This window comes from Felis catus, chromosome D1 (genome assembly GCF_018350175.1).
Source record: "Felis catus isolate Fca126 chromosome D1, F.catus_Fca126_mat1.0, whole genome shotgun sequence".
NCBI classification, from domain to species: domain Eukaryota; kingdom Metazoa; phylum Chordata; class Mammalia; order Carnivora; family Felidae; genus Felis; species Felis catus.
The window spans coordinates 46555090-46573420 of NC_058377.1; the positions used below are offsets into that span (position 1 = coordinate 46555090).

The following is an 18331-nucleotide window of genomic DNA, read 5'->3' on the forward strand; positions in this document are numbered from 1 at the left end:
TGTAACCTTTAAAAAACATAACTAAATTCTTTCTGAAGTGCCCTGAAAGGAATTTACTTACACAAGTAAATTACTACAGCTTCAGTATGTTACAGAAATGAAAGGCTGTTCAAAATACCACACCACCAAAGCCTTATCCTCTAGTATAAAGGTAAAGAACTTCAGGAAATTAAAATGGGTAAGCAATCCAGAAGGAATTAGTTAATCCTCATTATTTGCAGATTCCATATTTGAGAATTTGTCTACTCACTAAAATTTATTTCCAAGCACAAAATCAATATTCATCACCCTATGGTGGTCATTCATGGACATGTTAATGGGCAGAGCAGCAAAAATTCTGAGTTGCCTAATGCACATGTTCCCAGCTGAAGTGGAAAAAAGCTAGCTGTGCCTTCTTGTTTCAGCTCTCATACTGTAAATGAGTGTCCTTTTCACAATCAATTTACTGCCATGTTTGTATTTTCTGCTTTTTGTTGGTGATTCTGATATTTAAAATGGCCACACTGAAATGCTGGCTGGTATTCCTAAGTCCAAAAAGGTTGTTATGTGCCTTATTTAGAAAATATGTTACATAAGTTTCATTCAGATTGAGTTATGGTGTTACTGGCTGTTAAGTTCAATGTTAATGAATCAACAACACATATTAAATAACATGCCTTTAAACAGAAACATACAAAAAACAAAGTTATGTAATGATAAGTTAATAAAAACTGTCATCAGAGGCTCAAAGAAACCTAACCCTGTATTTCCCCTAGGGGAAACAATTCATTATTTACCAAATCAATGTTCACAATGACTTCACAGAACCTAACTATTGTGAACAACGAAAATCAACTGTACATAAAATGCAAAAATTCTACCTCGAATGTGCTAAGTGGGAACCTGTAAAAGTTTCCTCTTGACTCATTTCATAATCTAACTTTCTGTTCTAGAATTGAATGTCAGTTTCTAGAATGAGATCTTATCTTATTTTGAAGTTTGAGAAATCTACTTCCACAGAGAAAATTCTTTTATCGACTTCAAAAAAATTATTGGTAATTGCCATATCACATCCATTAGCAAAAAGTAGTAATTCTGAGGGCACTCAGGTCGATAGGCGTCAAGAGTTAACATGATATAACGTTTTTTCGTTTTCTTTTTAATTGCTATGGCCATTGACTCTATTGACCAAAACACCAAATCTGAATCACTACCAGTATATTAAGACTCTTAATGGTCAATTCTTATTACCCAGAATGTAACTTCTTTTCCTTTGCTAGTATTTGCTGTTACAAAAATGCTTATTTTTTCCTTTAATTTTTTAAGATGTTAACTTATTTGGGGGGGGGGGGCTGGAGGGGCAGAGAGAGAGAGAGGAGACACAGAATCTGCAGCAGGCTCTAGGCTCTGAGCTGTCAGCACAAAGCCTGAGAGGGCTCGAACCCACAAACCACCAGATCATGACCTGAGCCAAAGTCTGACACTTAACCGACTGAGCCACTCAGGTGCCACTACTTTTTTTCTTTTATAATACCCTAGCTACTCCTACAAAGAAACTTTAAAAATTTTTAATTATATATTATCAATAATCTAATATGAATTGCCCTAAATTTACTCCCAAGAGATGAAGGATGAATGTTCTTTTGTTGTTGTTTTGGTTTTATTTTGTTTTTGTTTTTGTTTTTTTAAGGATGAATGTTCTTAAAATCAAGTTCCGATTTCCTCTTCTGAAGTTTTCCAACCCTATTAAAAACTGTCCAGTTTAAACACAGAGAACAAAACAAAGGAAAAACATACATATAAAGACAAACTGCCTGTATTAGTATTAAATTCAATTTCACCAGTTTTTGGCATGTACATAATCTTTTTTTTTTATTTTTTATTTTTTTAATTTTTTTTCAATGTTTATTTATTTTTGGGACAGAGAGAGACAGAGCATGAACGGGGGAGGGGCAGAGAGAGAGGGAGACACAGAATCGGAAACAGGCTCCAGGCTCCGAGCCATCAGCCCAGAGCCTGACGCGGGGCTCGAACTCACGGGCCGCGAGATCGTGACCTGGCTGAAGTCGGACGCTTAACCGACTGCGCCACCCAGGCGCCCCAGGCATGCACATAATCTTAAAAAAACATATGAAACTATGGTATTTACAAAGCATGAAATAGCCATCAGGCAAAACAAGTATTTGTTAAATGTCAACTCTAACAAGCACCATTCTGTAAATCTGTATTATGACACACTAATCCTTGACCTTAGGGAAAAGAGAACTCTTTTAGTTAAGAAAAAATTTTCAAAGAATGAAACTGAGTTCATAATTTTAGGTTAGGTGGGTGTTTCTGGTTAGAGAATAATGAAGTTAAGTTTTGGATGTCTCTAGGTCTATTTGCCCTTCATTGTGATTAACATGTTCTTTGATGAACTAAGAGTCAAACACCTCCCAAAAAGCTTATCTTTAAGAAACCCCCTACTGGAGGAGCACCTGGGTGGCTCAGTCAGTTAAGCCTCCGACTTCAGCTCAGGTCGTGATCAGGTTTATGAGTTCGAGCCCCATATCTGGCTCTGTGCTGACAGCTCAGAGGCTGGAGCCTGTTTCAGATTCTGTCTCCCTGTCTCTGCCCATCCCCCACTCTGTTTCTCTCTCTCTCTCTCTCTCAAAAAAAAAAAATAATAACAATAATAAACGTTAAGAAAGAAAGAAAGAAAGAAACCTCTACTGTATTTCCATTACAGAGGTTAGGTGTTAGGTAAGTAGACACAGGTATTGCTATAATTAAATGTCCTTCCCAATCAGTTGACAACGTGAGAGATACATGGATCTATGTGCTTTTCTTTAAAACACACACACACACACACACACACACACACACACACACACACACAGGGGCACCTCCGTGGCTTAGTTGCTAAAGCATGTGACTCTCGATCTCCGGGTCATGAGGTGAAACCCACGTTGGACAGAGAGGTTACTTAAAAATAAATAAAAACAAAACACATACACACATTTTAAATACCATTCATTAAGGACACTCATTCATACAAGTCCCACACTCACCCCAGGCTGGTCCTTCCATTTTCCCTGCCAACAGCAGGGAACAATCCAAAGTTATCTCACCAATATTACCAATTACCACCATCACCAAAAGTGGCCTCCCAGTCATTCAAGAGACTGACAGTAAACTTTCTGAGGCTAGTCATCTCCAATATCTTTGTGGTTTCTTAATGTACGGAACACATTATCAAAAGTTGGTAAAAATTTTAATTCAACAAAGGGGCTGCAAAATTTAACTAAGCAGGGAGAAAAAAAGAAAGAAAAAGAACTCTGGGTGAAAGGAGTCGAGTCTGAAGTGGATTTCTGGGTGGTTTCTAAGGGAAGCAAGGTTCATTCTCTTGATTATTCTCAGATTATTCCTGAACCATTCTAGGTGCTGATCGCATTTAACGCTAATCATCTAGCAAAGCAGGTTATTATCTCTTTGGACCAGTAAGGATTTTCGCAGCTCATACCCTTCTGGGGTACCTCAGCTATGACTCACACTTAAGTTTTAGGTGTTTCTATCAGCCAACTTCCAATTGCCGTAAGCATATTTTTACTGGGGTCCTTCCAAAAGGCCCGAAAAGGTATATACACTGCCCCGGTACCTTAATCTTTTAGAAACAGTATGTTACAGACTAGATTCAAACGCCAGGTTTATCTCTAACTTATTTTATGAGCTCAGGCGTGTATTTAAACTGCCTACTGAGGGGCGCTTGGGTGGCTCAGTCGGTTAGGCATCCGACTTCAGCTCAGGTCATGATCTCTCGGTCAGTGAGTTCGAGCCCCGCGTCGGGCTCGGTGCTGACAGCTCAGATTCAGATTCTGTGTCTGCCTCTCTCACTGACCATCCCCCATTCATGCTCTCTCTCTGTTAAACGTTTAAAAAAACTTTTTTTAAATAAACTGCCGATTGAACTTAAGTTCCTCAACTGCAAAACAGAAATTATAATAACTATCTCACGAGTTACGAGGGTTAAATGTGAAGTGCCAAATTAGCGCTACCTAGAAGGCTGAAATTATGAGAAAGGGACAAAAGGCGTGCATTGCCAAGCATATAGATAATCCACACTCGATAAATGGTAGCTAACGTGGCTACTATTTAAATGACTGAACAGAGCTGAGGGCAAAGAACGAACACCCCAACACCCACTCTCCACCCTAATATGTAGCTGGAAAGAACACTTAGGGGGTTTCCCCGCATCTCTTGCACCGGAGCATCCTCCCCTTCCCGGGGCTTCGCCCTCGGGTGTCCTGCCCCCTTCCTGATACCACTCGGCCCCATCCTCACCAGCCTCCCTGCCACCAAGCAGCCAAACATGGCGGCGACTCCGCTCAGCCGGCAGGGACCCGAAGCCGGCAACTAGAAGTCCTGGGGCTCCTGCCCTAGTCGAGCCCAAGAACGTTCCAGAACATGCGGGACGACGCCTGCCCGTCCACTACATAGCGACTAGGCCAGTGGCAGGAACGCCTTCTGCCCCGCTCGGCCTCTGACCCCACTTCCTAGCCAGCACGCCCCTCGGGCGACGAGTACTTCCGGGGCTTACAACCAGCCTCCCCAACCAAGGGAGAAAAATCATGCCGGAGCCTGCTCAAGACTACAAATCCCAGAGGGCCCTGCGTCGGTTTCCGGTTTCCGGGAGGAACGTCGCTAGGGCTTGTTTTTCAGGATCGTCCACATCCCAAATTTCCGAACTGCGGGCCGGTAGTTGTTTCTCACTGTTGTGTGACATTTAGAGATTACACTGCGCTTTACAATAATCACTTCACTAGATCCTGGCAAAAACCTTATGAAATAGGTATTACTGTCTCCCTTTTGGTATACCAGGAAATTGCCCAGGGTGACTAGCTAGCCCCTAACCTTTACACAGCACTAAATGTTGGAGCTTGAATCCAAGTCCTCATCCAAATCAGCTCTTTCTGCTACACGGTATCTCAAAAATACTAATTTTTAATCAGCTGTTTAGTACTTATTTGCAGCTTTATTGTTCGTTTCAGCTTCACTTAGCTCCCCCATTTATTTTCTGTAAGACTGTAAGCAAGATACTATATAACTTTGTAACTTAGCGCTTTTATGTCCCCATTTGTAAAATAGGAATAATAATTGTACCTGTCTTATAGGATTGCTGAGAGGATTAAATGAGTTAGTATGTATAAAAACAATAGGTGGCAGCGCTTAATTTATGGGGGTTTTAAATGTCTTATTTTTTTCTATGTGCATTTGCAGAAAAGATTCATAGGAAGTGAAAAACAATAGCCAAAAGAACTGGCATCAAGTACTGATTGACACCAATTCGCATTCTCCTTTCACAGCTTAATTATCTTTCTTCTTATATAGGAAGGTAGGGTATCCCCTCGCAAGGGTCTCTACCCTACTTGAAATACCAGTCATCAGCAGGTCTGTCCTCCCAAACCCAGGTTACATATGGAGGATCAGAGAGTTTGTAACAATCCTCTGGCCTCCGCTTTGGTTCCAAAAACTGCAACCACTTATCTTATTTCAGATACTCCTTTTAGATAGCCAGGCCAAAGGTGAAGAGAGAGAAGAGGATGTTTCTATCAATGTCCCCAACTTCCTACCTAAAAAGTCCTAGAACCTTCAAAATAGAAAGACCATTTGTGATAAGATCACTTCTTGAGGGGTAGATACACTGCCTGGGTTTGAAGTCCTTCTTTATCATTTATTAACTATATAACCTTAGGTTAGTTAACCTAACACTCTCATTCCTCCTTTTCTGCATCTGTAAAATGGGATAATAATAGTATCTGCATCATAAGATTGTTATGAAGGTTCTTGCATTAAAAGTACTGAATATAGCCAGGATATAACTTAATAAAATGTTAGCATTTAGCATTATTACCTTTCCTGACAGATTTTCTATGTCTTCATAACCACCATGTGCTCTGTGAAATAATAAAAAATAAATAGGTTGGTCTCCACCCCTAGTTCCTGACATAGGACACTAAAATGCTTGTAAATTCCTACGTGCCTAAGTGATAAGAGCACTACAGAGCATCTTTTATTCGAATGAGGTGATTCTGGGTAAACTCCTGAATGGGGGTGGGTCACCAGAAAGACCAAACCATGATTAGAAGCCTGGAATTTTCAGCCCCATGCCCCATTCTCCAGAGAAGGAAGAAGGATTGGAAATGGAGTTATTAATTGATCTTGCCTATGTGAGGAAACCTCCATAAAACCCCAATAGTGTGGAGGGTGACACACCACACCCCATTTCCAAGAGAATAGAATCTCCTACACTTGGGACCCTCCCAGACCTTGTCCTATGTATCTCTTCATCTGGCTGTTTATTCTTTATCATATCTTTTAACAAACAGGTAAACATAAGTGTTTCCCCAACTTCTGTGAGCTCTTCTAGTAAATAGTAGAATCTAAGAGGGAGAAAATCATGGGAACCTCCAATTTCTGGCCATGTTGGACAAAAGTTGTGGGTAACCCAGACCTATTACTTGTAATTGGCATCTAAAATGGGAGACAGTTAGGGTACCTGGGTGGCTCAGTTGGTTAAGCATCTTACTGAGGCTCAGGTCATGATCTCAGGGTTCATGGGTTCGAGCCCCACATCAAGCTCTGTGCTGTCAGCTCAAAGAATGGAGCCTGCTTTGGATTCTGTGTCTCTCTCTCTGCCCCTCCCCCACTCATGCTTTATCATTCTCTCTCTCTCAAAAATAAACATTAAAAAAATTTTTTTAAGTGAGGGACAGTCTTGTGGGATTGAGTTCTTAACCTGTGTGATCTGATGCTATCTCCAAGTAGTGTCAGGATTGAGTTAAATTGTAGGACACCCAGCTGGTGTCACAGAATTATTTGGTGTGGGGAAAAAAAAAATCCACACCTTTGGTGTCCGAAGTGTTGTGAGTATGGTAGTAGTATGAGAGTGAAGAGAAACCCAGAGGAAAGACCAGATTTTTTCCTTTCTGTACCCTTACCATACATTTGATTCTCTGAGCAATTCACACTTTCCAATCTTTCTGTGCTTACACAACTTATGTTATGTGCCTATAATACTTACTTGGCAATTTCATCTACAACCTCCCACTTGACTCAAATATTTTCTTCAGGAATCTTATCCCTTGATAATTAGTCATTCATTTTCTTACACAGAAGTTTTATTTAATGGTTTGAGAGCTAGCTAACTTAGAAATTATTTTTATAAACTAAAGTTGCTGTTGATTAATTATCCCAATCTTTGTTATGTGGAATTTCAGGCTTTTCTCCATTTTGCTGGTGAATAATCCAGATCTAACATTGGGCAAAGAATTAGAAGCAGTGATTTTAGTATCCTTTCTCCAAATTATAACAACCAGCCTTTTATTCACCAAGCTATATTATTTTTACATACAATAGTTCTTTGTAACTAAAGACAGCAGAATAGGATAATGGAAATGAAGAAAAACATTTTAGGGGAAATTTTTTTTCTAATAATCAGAGCTTTCTGAAATAAGAATAGACAGACATGGGACAGTGAATTCTCCTATTCACACCAACATTTGAACCAATGCTGAAATCCATTTATGTTATACTATTAAGGAGTTTCGTGGAAAACTTCATGAAATTGCCCTAGGACCTCAAAGTTACCTATCAGCGCTCACTTGTATGCTTCTATGGATAAACAATAAATTCATTGTTAAGTTTGGGCCAGGGAATCAGGAATTCTGAATTCTAGTTTTAGCTCTTTCATTAACTAGCCTAGGAATGAGGTGATTTGTTTCATTTTTGGGGGGCATTAGGTTTACACACTTCCAGAATGAGAGCATTGAATTCTGACTTAAAGAGAGCAAAAATATTTTTTCTCTTTTTTTAAGAAAAATTTTCTTTTCCACAACAAGGAGAATAAGAAATAGAAGCACAAACTCCATCTTCTTTGAACTAGAAGATATCTGTAACTCCAAGTCAAAAAGATACCAAAAGAAAGAAAGAAAGAAAGAAAGAAAGAAAGAAAGAAAGAAAGAAAAAGAAAGAAAAAAGATACCTATCAAAAGTGGGTGAAGAAAGACAAATGACTTAGCAGAACAGAGGAAGGTCAAATTCAGGTACCTACAGAGAAAGATAATAAATTCCAGAGAAGCCCAGGAATTGGAGTTGCTAGGGACCACAGAAGGCAGGGGTAAGTCAGTAGACTGAAACAGGTACACTACTTAAAACTGATGAAAGATTTTATATCTGGTTCTCATCTATACATCTTCGATTGGCATAAACTCTCTTTATTTTATTTTATTTTTTTTAATGTTTTTAATTTACTTTTGAGACAGAGAGAAACAGAGCATGGATAGGGGAGGGGCAGAGAGAGAGGGAGACACAGAATCTAAAGCAGGCTCCAGCCTCCGAGCTGTCAGCACAGAGACTGACGCGGGGCTTGAACTCTGGAACCACGAGATCATGACCTGAGCTGAAAGTCGGACGCTTAACCGACTGAGCCACCCAGGCGCCCCGGCATAAACTCTCTTTAAAAAAAAAAAAAAGAATCAAAGAGGCCCTAGGCATTAGGAAAGTAGCTACTGAAGAAAGTGATTATGGGGCGAGTCCACCATATATAGATTAGTTCTTGAATAAGGACACCCAGGTAAGAGATGAGCATTTGGCTCACCAAGTCAAACACACCAGTGTGAGACTAAGTCCACCCAAAGGGGCAATGGCTTTTTCTAAAACATCCACTTGGAGGATGGGGGATGATTTTTTCTATATCATTCAGGCAGGGAGGGATATCTTTTACTAATTCATCCATAGGGGAGAAGGAGCATGTTTTAAGAATTCATGTAAAAATCCAACACCCTTTCATGATTTAAAACAAAAAAACAAAACAAAAAAAAAATTCAACAAACAAAGAATAGAAGGGAATTTCGTCAACCTGATAAACAGAATCTACAAAAATCTCACAGCTAAATCATACTTAATGGTGGGAGACTAGATGTTTTCTCCTGAGATCAGGAACAAGACAAAGATATGTGCTCTAGCCACTTCCATTCAACATTGTACTGCAGGTTCTAGCCAAAGCAAATAGGCAAGATAGATAGATCAATAGATAAATAAATAAATAAATGGCATCAGATTGGAAATCAAAAAGTGAAACTATCTCTATTGTGACATAACTTGGTATATAGAAAGTCCTAAGGAGTACACACACACACACCCACACACACACACACACACACACACATACAATTAGAACTAATAAATTCAGCAAGGTTAGAGGATATGAGATCAACATACAAAATCCAGCTGTATTTCTAAACACTTGCAATGATCAATCAAAAAATGAAATTCTGATGACAATTTCATCTACAATAGCATCAAAAAGGATAAAATACCTAGGAACAAATCTGACTAAAAATTGTAATACTTGTATTCTGAAAACTACAAAACATTATTGTAAGAAATTAAAGATCTACATAAATAAAAAAGCATCCCATGTTCACGGGTCAGCAGACTTAATATTGTTAAAATGGCAATATTCCCCAAATTGGTCTAAAGATTCAATGCAATCTCAATCAGAATCCTGGTTGACTTTTTGTAGAAATTAATATCTTGGTTCTAAAATTTATTTTATTTTTTTAAGTTTATATACTTTGAGAAAGAGGGAGCACAGGTGAGCCAGGGAGGGACAGAGAGAGAGAGACAGAGAGAGAGAGAGAGAGAGAGAGAGAGAGAGAGAGAGAGAGAGAATCCCAAGCAGGCTCCGCATTGTCAGCACAGAACCAGATGTGGGGCTCAAACCCATCAACTGTGAGATCACAACCTGAGCTGAAGCCAAGGGTCGGACATTTAACCAACTGAGACACCCAGGCACCCCTTGATTCTAAAATTTATAACAGTACAGTATATGTTAACTAACTAGAATTTAAACAAAAATTTGAAAAAAATTAAAAATGAAATAAAATGTATAATGAATTATAAGAGACCCAGAATAGCCAAAACATCTTGGAAAAAAAGAACTAGGAGGATTAACACTTCCCACTTCCAAAACTTACTGCAAAGTAATGACAATCAAGACAGTGTGGTTTTGGCACAAGGGTAGACATGTAGATCAATGGAATAGAATTCAGAGTCCAGAAATAAACTATATATTTATGGTCAACTTATTTTTGACAAGGGCACTAAGACCATTCAATGGGGGAAAGAAATGTCTTTTCAACAAAGATGCGGGGACAACTTTATAGCCATATGCAAAAGAATAAAGTTGGACTTTTACCTCATGCTGTATACAAAAATTAATTCAAAATGGATCTAAATGTAAGAACCAAAACTTATAAAACTCTTTGAGGAAAACTCTTTCCTGACCTTGGATTTGGCAAAGGAGTCTTAGATATGACACTAAAAGCATGAGCAAAAACAAAAAATAAAATAAAACAAAAAAAAGGATCAACTGAACTTCATGAAAATTAGAAACTTTACTGTTTCAAAAGAAACCATTAAACAAAGTTAAAGGACAACTGACAGAATGGGAGAAAATATTTGCAAATTATATATCTGTTAAGGGAGCCATAGCCAAAGTACATAAAGTATTCTTACACCTCAAAAATTTAAAAAGAAATTTTTTATTGGGCAAAGGATCTTTATTAGTTTCCTGGAGCTGCCATAACAAATTGCCAACAACTGAGTGGCTTAAAGCAACAGAAATGTTCATACAAAAACATGTACATAAATGTTTATAGCAGCAGTATTCATTATAGCCAAAATGTAGAAACAGTGAAATGTCCATTAATGGATGAATGGAGAAACAAATGTGGTATATGCATACAATAAAATACTATTCGGCCATAAAAAAGTGAAGTACTGATATATGCTACAATATGGATATACCTTGAAAGCATTATATGAAGTGAAAAAAGCCACAACAGACCATGTATTATATGATCCATTCATATGAAATATTTGGGATAGAGAAATATATAGAGACTCAAAGTAGATTAGTAATTTTTTAGAACTGGGGTATGTTGGGTTGTGGACATAGAGATGATAGATAGCTAAAGGATACAGTGTTTCTTTTTTTTCCATCCTAACCATTTTTTAAGTATACATGACAGTAGCGTTATCTATATGCACCTTGTTGCAATGGATCTCTAGAATTTTTTTTTATCTTGCAAAACTGAAACTCTATGGCTGTTAAAATTTTCCTATTCTCCTCTCCTTAGACTTCTTGAGGTGATGGAGATGATCTAAAATTGATTGTAATGGTTGCTATTATATATTGAATATGCTAAAAATCATTGAATTATACATTTTGAGTAGGTAAATTGTATGGTACATGAATTATATTTCAACAAAACTGTTTTTTAAAATCAGTACCATTTAAAATAGCATCAAAAAAATTATGCAAAAGTGCCTATGAGCAAATGGGCCATCCTGGATTGGGACAGAGGAATTATATGGAAGTTTTCCTGCTCCTAGCTCCACAATACTGCCTTCATGGCTCACATTCCCCAGGTAGGAGACTGGAAGATCCTTCTCAGGAGAAAACAAACAAGCCAGAGATACAGTTAGTGGTCTTGAAATCTTTGGTGACAAAACTGATTATCTGCCTAATCCTAGTATAGTGAAACATTCCAATTAACAGGTCTCCCCCTATTTTTTGCTTATAAATAGAATATGCCACTAAGGATCACCAGACATTTGAGTAAAGCCACTATCATGAAAAAGAGTGACCAAAGTAAATGAATGAGGGTGTGGTGGGGAAATTCAGTAGAAACAAAAACAATAGAGAACAGGAAAAAAAAAATTAATAAAACCCTATGGTATTATCCAGAGAGAGAGATTGTAGAATTAAAATAAAAATAGAATTCTATAAAAGTGGAAAATCAAAGAACAAGAAAGAACCCATGAAACTTAAAAGTATAAGAAATCAAGAGACACTTTCTGGTTTGGTTGTAAGATAAAATCAAAGAACTATCCCAGAAAGAGAGCAAAGAAAGAAGTGGAAATCAGGAGAGAATAAAATTAGAAGATTAGTCCAGGAGGGTCAGTATGGGAATTTCTAGGAAAATTAAGAAAACACTGGACAGTAAATTACCAAAAAAGTACTACTTAAAAAAAAAATTCCTGGGGCGCCTGGCTGGCTCAGTCAGAAGAGCATGTGACACTTGATCTCGGGGTCCTGAGTTTGAGCCCTAGGTTGGGTGTTTTGATCACTAAATAAATCAATAAACAAACAAACAAACTTTATATATATATATATATATATATATATATATATATATATATATCCTGAACTGAAGGACACGGATCTCCAGAAAAAAAGAGGCTCATTGAATGCCCAGTAGTACAAATCAAGACCCACACCAAGGCTCACCCTCATGAATTTTCAGACTCCTGAAACTAAATACGTTCCATAAAGCTAAAAGAGAGAGAAAGTTACATACAGTAATTGAAAGTTACATACAAAGTAAATTGACCTCTGTGTAGCAATAGTGACAGCGAGAAGACAAAGGAAAAATGCCTTCAAAATCCTGAGCATAAGTTATTTCCTGTCTCAAACTCAATATCCAGTCAAAATTCCAATGAGGTAAAGGATACAACAGATATTTTCAGACGTGCCAAATCTCAAAAAAAATTACCTCCTGTGTACCTTATTCTCAGGAAGTTAATGGATGTGCTCCTCCCAATAAAAACCAGCAAAGAGAAAGAAAGACATGAGATTCAGCGTACAGGATGTTCAACTAAGGGGAATGATAAAGAGAATTTCAAAGGTGATGGCAAAAAGAAGTCCCAGGACATGTGCTGACAGCTATCAATCCAGGGAGCCTCTAGAGGGATTTGCTTTTTCAGGGGAGAGAAATGGAATAGTTTACTATCTGATATTTTTGACATGAAAAATTATACTTAGTGGCGTTTTATGAAGCTAAGTGAATGCATGAAGACTTAGCCCTAAGTCAGATATTCAAACTAAAACTGAAAAAGAAGCCATTATTTAGGCCAACAGAAATAAAACTGTACAATAAAGTGACTTAGCACAGAACAATACGTACATGAATGTTTTACTCTTTATGGCTGCTGTAAGAAGTTGCCACAAATTTGGTGGCTTCAATGAACAGACATCCTTTTACTGTTCTAGAGATCAGAAGTCTGACATCAGTTTAACCTGGCCACAAAAATGTTCATAGGGTCACAATCCTTCCAGAGGCTCTAGGGTAGAATCCGTTTTCTTGACTTTTTCAGATTTTAGAGTTGCATTCCTTAGCTTATAGCTCCCTTCTTCTATCTTCAAAGTCACCAGTGTAGCATCCTCTGTCAGTCCTCACACTGCCTACTTCTCTATGTCAAGTATCACTCTGCCTTCCTCTTATAAAGATATTTGTGATCCCATTTAGGGTCCACTAGGGTAATCCAGAATAATCTCCCCATCTCAATAGCCTTAACTCAATAATATCTGTAAAGTCTCTATTTTTTAATATTTCTTTTGAGAGAGAAAGCGTGTGTGTGCAGGGGAGAGGGGCAGAGGGAGAGAGGGAATATCCCAAGCAGGCTCCGCCCCTAGCACAGAGCCCAGCTGGGCTCATTCTCACAACCCTGAGACCATGATCTGAGCCGAAATCAAGAGTTGGATATTTAACCGACTGAGCCTCCCAGGTGCCCCTAAAGTCTCTTTTTCCATATAATGAAAGTAACATTCATCATAGGTCCCAGAGATTAGGATCTGACTATTTTGGGAGGGCATTATTCAGCCTACTATACTATCTTAATAAAGCTCCAAATGTGGATTAAATAAAAATTGTTATTAACTACATTAAGAAGATGAGAGAAGAGGAAGAGCAGGTATGACAGCTAAAACCCTCTTCAAACGTAGTCAATATACATATATCAAAACAAATGAATCAAAAGAGAACAACTGCATATTAGAATTATAAGGTAAATAAAGAAGAAATAGCTAAAAATGTAGTGCTTGCTTCTGTGGAACAGAACATGAGCATAAAACTACTGTTTTTTCTTAAAAGCCTTTGTACCCAGTTTGACTTTTTAAATGATGTGCCTATATTAATAATAAAATCTAATTTTATAAAAGTGAAAAAATAACGAATTGGATTACTCTCTAAAATTCCTTGCATTGAATAGTCCATGATTTTATGTCACTTTAACATTACTGTTTTGAATCACCAGCATCACATCTTCTGAACTTTTTGATGCCTAAAACAAACACTATCAGGAAATCATCAATAACAATCATATTGGTATAAGAACTTCAGCTCAGAACAAGACATATTGGTGATTTGAAACTTTCCAAGTGATAGTTCTCTTTTGAAGGGAGAACTGAGTGACTCTCCCATTATTTATCACCTATAGCACATTGCAAAAATATCACAAATTCTTCCTCTCCCTGTGTCCACGATCTTGCATGACTTTGCAGCTTCTCACACCGAGATGGAGTCTATTTCTTCTCCCGCCTGGCCTTTTTACCTGATTTGATGGAAAGAATGCAGTAGTGATATGCCAGTTCCAAGCATTAGCCTCAAAAATACTTAAAAGGGTCTGTTCTAGTTCTTAGAACTTTGCCAATCTACCATAGGAACAAGCCAAGGCTAGCTTCTTACTGGATAAAGAAAGACACCTGGCCCTCCTAGCTCAAGCTAACAAGTCAAACCCTAGGAACAGAGCTACCAAGCTGGTTTGCAACTGACCAGACACATGAGTGAACACAGTCAAAACCAGAACCATCAGCGGAGCTCAGCCAAAATAGAATCCTGAGTTAAATAAATTTGAAATGTTCTGTTATGCAGCAAAAGCTAACTTCTATGTAGTTCCTTCAAAATTTGTGATTACTTTTTATTTATTAATTTTCCTTCCCTGTAACGATCACTAGTAGTTATCTATTTAACATCCATTTTCCTCCCTTCAGCCTTGTTAACAGAACCCTATTTTTGTTAGGAAGCCATCACTCCTCCATGAGGCTCAGAGCCCCAGACGAAGACCCTGCTTAATCTAACCAACAATTTTCCTATCCCTTTGCAATGATTGGTTTAGGGCCAGTCCTATACACCAATTCTGGTCAATGAAACCTGAAAAGAGTCACTGGGGGTACTGGGATAGGTTTCTCGGTTTTAAGAAAGTTACATGAAGAGGTGATCACTTTTTCCCTCTGTACATTAACATAACTAAAAGTGACACCTGAAGTTGTGGCAACCATTTTGAAACTTCAAAGAGAACAACCGGACAAAAAAAAAGTTCTATACAAAACTTTAGCAGTTCAAATGTTCCATCAAATAAAAAATCAAATAATGGCCAATATTCACAATCAATGACTTTCTCAACCTGCAATGTAATGGTATTAAACACAAATACACACTCCCTCAACTCACTGCATGAAATGTAACAGAAATCACCCAACTTAGTAAATTTCACATCAGCCTGGGGTAACTGAAGCAAGGAAAGTGAAATGAGTCTGCTTTAATTCAACTAAAGTCTTGTTCTGCAGCAGAAAATAACCACAAAATAGCAAGAAATCTTGTTAGATATCCACTAGTTCAATACCAAAATGATAGTCATTTTCTACACAACAGGGGAAGCCCCCAGGTGATAAATGAATGTAGGGGAAGTTAGAAATTTTATAGCGTTAGAGCTATATTTTATGATGAAAGAGACCATCTAGCACTTTTCCTTTTAAAGTAAGCTTTACATTCAATGCGAGCTTGAACTCACCACCCAGAGATCAAGAGTTCATGCTCTACTGACTGAGCCAGTCAGAAGCCCCTGATGTGGGTCTTGCTCCCAATTTCCTTGGTAAAAGCCATCTAGGCTCATTTCCCCTAGATCAGTGTGTGTCAGACTGTAGGTTGAGATGATTATTAAGTTGTGCAATCAACTTAGTGCGTCACAATCACATTACCAAAAGAAAAAAAAAGGCATAGAAAATATCAGAATACATCATACATGGTAAGTGTATTGTTTCATGAAACTTTTAAAAATGTTTATTTTCGAGAGAGAGAGAGAGAGAGAGAGAGAGAGAGAGAGAGAGAGATTAAGTGGGGGAGGGGCACAGAGAGGGGGACAGAAAATCCCAAGAGCAGCTCTGCGCTGACAGCTGCTAGCCCAACAATGCAGGGCTTGAACTCACAAACAGTGAGATCATTACCTGAGCCAAAGCCAGATGCTAAACTGACTGAGCCACTTGACGCCCTGGAACTTTTTTTTTTCTTAAATCTATTTATTTTGAGAGACAGAGGTGGGGAGGAGCAGAGAGTGGGAAAGAATCCCAAGCAGGCTCCACACTGTCAGCACAGAGCCCAATGCGGGGCTCCGTCCCAAGAACCATGAGATCGTGACCCGAGCTGAAATCGAGTCTGAGGCTCAATTGACTGAGCCACCCAGCCACCCCTTGAAAAGAAACTTTAAAATCATTTAATTTAAATCCAGCCCTTTTCCAGTATTCTGTGGGATGATAAACCTAAGTTATATCCCAATCCTTTCTTAGCCAATTTTTTTGCCTCCTAAATGCCCCAAGACTTCATCATACTTGTCATGTCTGCAATAGCAACCATCTTTTCTTTAACATTCATTTATTTATTTTGAGAGAGAGCGTGTGTGTGAGCAGAGGAGGGGCAGAGAGAGAGAGAGAGAGAGAGAGAGAGAGAGAGAAAGAGAATATCCCAAGCAGGCTCTGTGCTATCAACGTGGAGCCCAACACGGGGTTCAATCTCACAAACTGTGAGATCATGACCTGAGCTGAAATTGAGAGTCACCATTGAGCCACCCAGGTGCCCCAGCAACCACCTACCCTTCTTCATAGATTTCTTCTGACTCAAGTCCCTCCCCACAGAGGACAACATGGCTCCCAGCCTCTGCCTTATTTCCTATTGCTGAAAGGTATTTTTCTTTTGGGGGCAAATGTGGAGAGAAGGGGAGAAGGGGGAAAAATCATTCTATTCATTATTCAAATGGACCAAAGAAAACCAAGATAGAGCCAGAGACTGATAACAAGACTAAATAGTTTAGAAAAGAAATGAGAACCTATCAACAGAGTTGTCAGTGCCAGGAGTTTCTGAGAAAAGGGAGGCACAGGACCTCAGGTCAGCTCCAGGAAGAATCAGCTTCACGGTATTCAGTAGTGACATATTCAGTAGTACTGGACACTAAGCTCAGAGAGAACCCATGCTTAGTTTAATGACTCTGCTGTTCCCATCTTGACATTCTTAGTAATTTTCTTTGAACTTAAATTTTGTAAGTAAAGTCCACTGGGACTGGGCAGCATGTATGTGAAGAGGGGATATGTGCAAAAGTATGTCTACTGTCCCTTGCCTCTCTATTCATATGTAGCATTTGCGATTCCCGTGGGCAAAGAATTCCATTGGAACCATGTGCAGAACTCAGCAAGACTCAACATGAGTGCAGGGTAAGCATGTTACATCTACAACAGAGTAGGCAGGGGTACTGACAACCCGAAGAGGCCCTGCTTTCAATGTGAACCAGAACTTGGTTTGAACAAAGAAGACAAGGTATTTAAAGAAACTTGAACTAAGCAAAGCTATTCTTGCTTATGTTACTTCCTTGTATTAGTCAACCATTTACACTAAAGATGACACAGAAAAAAAAGGGAAAGATAGGATAATGGATGGTTGTTTTCCTTGGTCCTAAAATCAGTAAGTCAAATGCAGAGAATGTTGGTAGAATGCGTGGTATCAAGAAATGAAATAAAAGTTAATTTTTCCCGCATTTTCACTGTACTGGCAAGAACTGAACACACGTGAAAGTACAAGCTAAGAAATACCAGCTGCATAATTTTAATAGGAGTTAGATGCTTTTATGCTTGCATTGAAAACTGCCATCATACAATATGAAGATTAATAGTAAAATTCATGCTAATGCAAAATCTTAACTCAGAATGGCATTTTTACTTAGAATGGCATTAAAAGCAAATTTTAAAATACCGTAAGTTAAGAAGTTACAGAAGGAAAAAGCTTTTGCATTTTTAGTACTTTATTGGTGCCTTTTTCCTGCTTTTTAAACAAGAGGCTTGCAATTTCATTTTGCAACAGGCCCTCAAGTGACCAAAAGTGTCCTGTTTCTCTGGAATTATTCTGTATTACCCACGTAAAGAGAATTATTCCACATTTCTTTCCCCAAATGCTGTGGGGTCCACTGAAGCACAAGAGTCCAGGAGACTTCTTTCTGAAATCCATACACAAAAATTGTTTTACCCACTCTGGAAAGTATCATGACTTTGGCTCCTTTGGAGGCAATGAACATGATCTTGGCCTAAATGGACAATGTTACAGTGCTTAATACCTCCATGTTAACACATCTGAACAGAATTTATTCCCCACTTTTCAGCTAGAGATCCAGGTGAGCTAAGTGTGCACTTTCAAGTGTCCTCGCTGTC

General features: G+C 38.4%; 1 protein-coding gene across 3 annotated transcripts in view; it reads right to left on the minus strand.

Moving 5' to 3' along the window:
* Positions 1 to 4526, minus strand: part of HIKESHI (heat shock protein nuclear import factor hikeshi) — a 46630-nt gene extending 42104 nt beyond the window's left edge. For 2 of the 3 annotated variants that reach the window (XM_045038643.1, XM_045038642.1), the window contains exon 1: positions 4300 to 4526. In XM_045038643.1, the coding sequence (XP_044894578.1) occupies positions 4300 to 4329 (30 nt within the window). In that variant the 5' untranslated portion in view covers positions 4330 to 4526. The remainder of the gene's footprint in view (positions 1 to 4299) is intronic. The other variant, XM_003992652.5, reaches the window with a different exon arrangement.
* Between the last annotated feature and the right edge of the window lie 13805 nt (positions 4527 to 18331).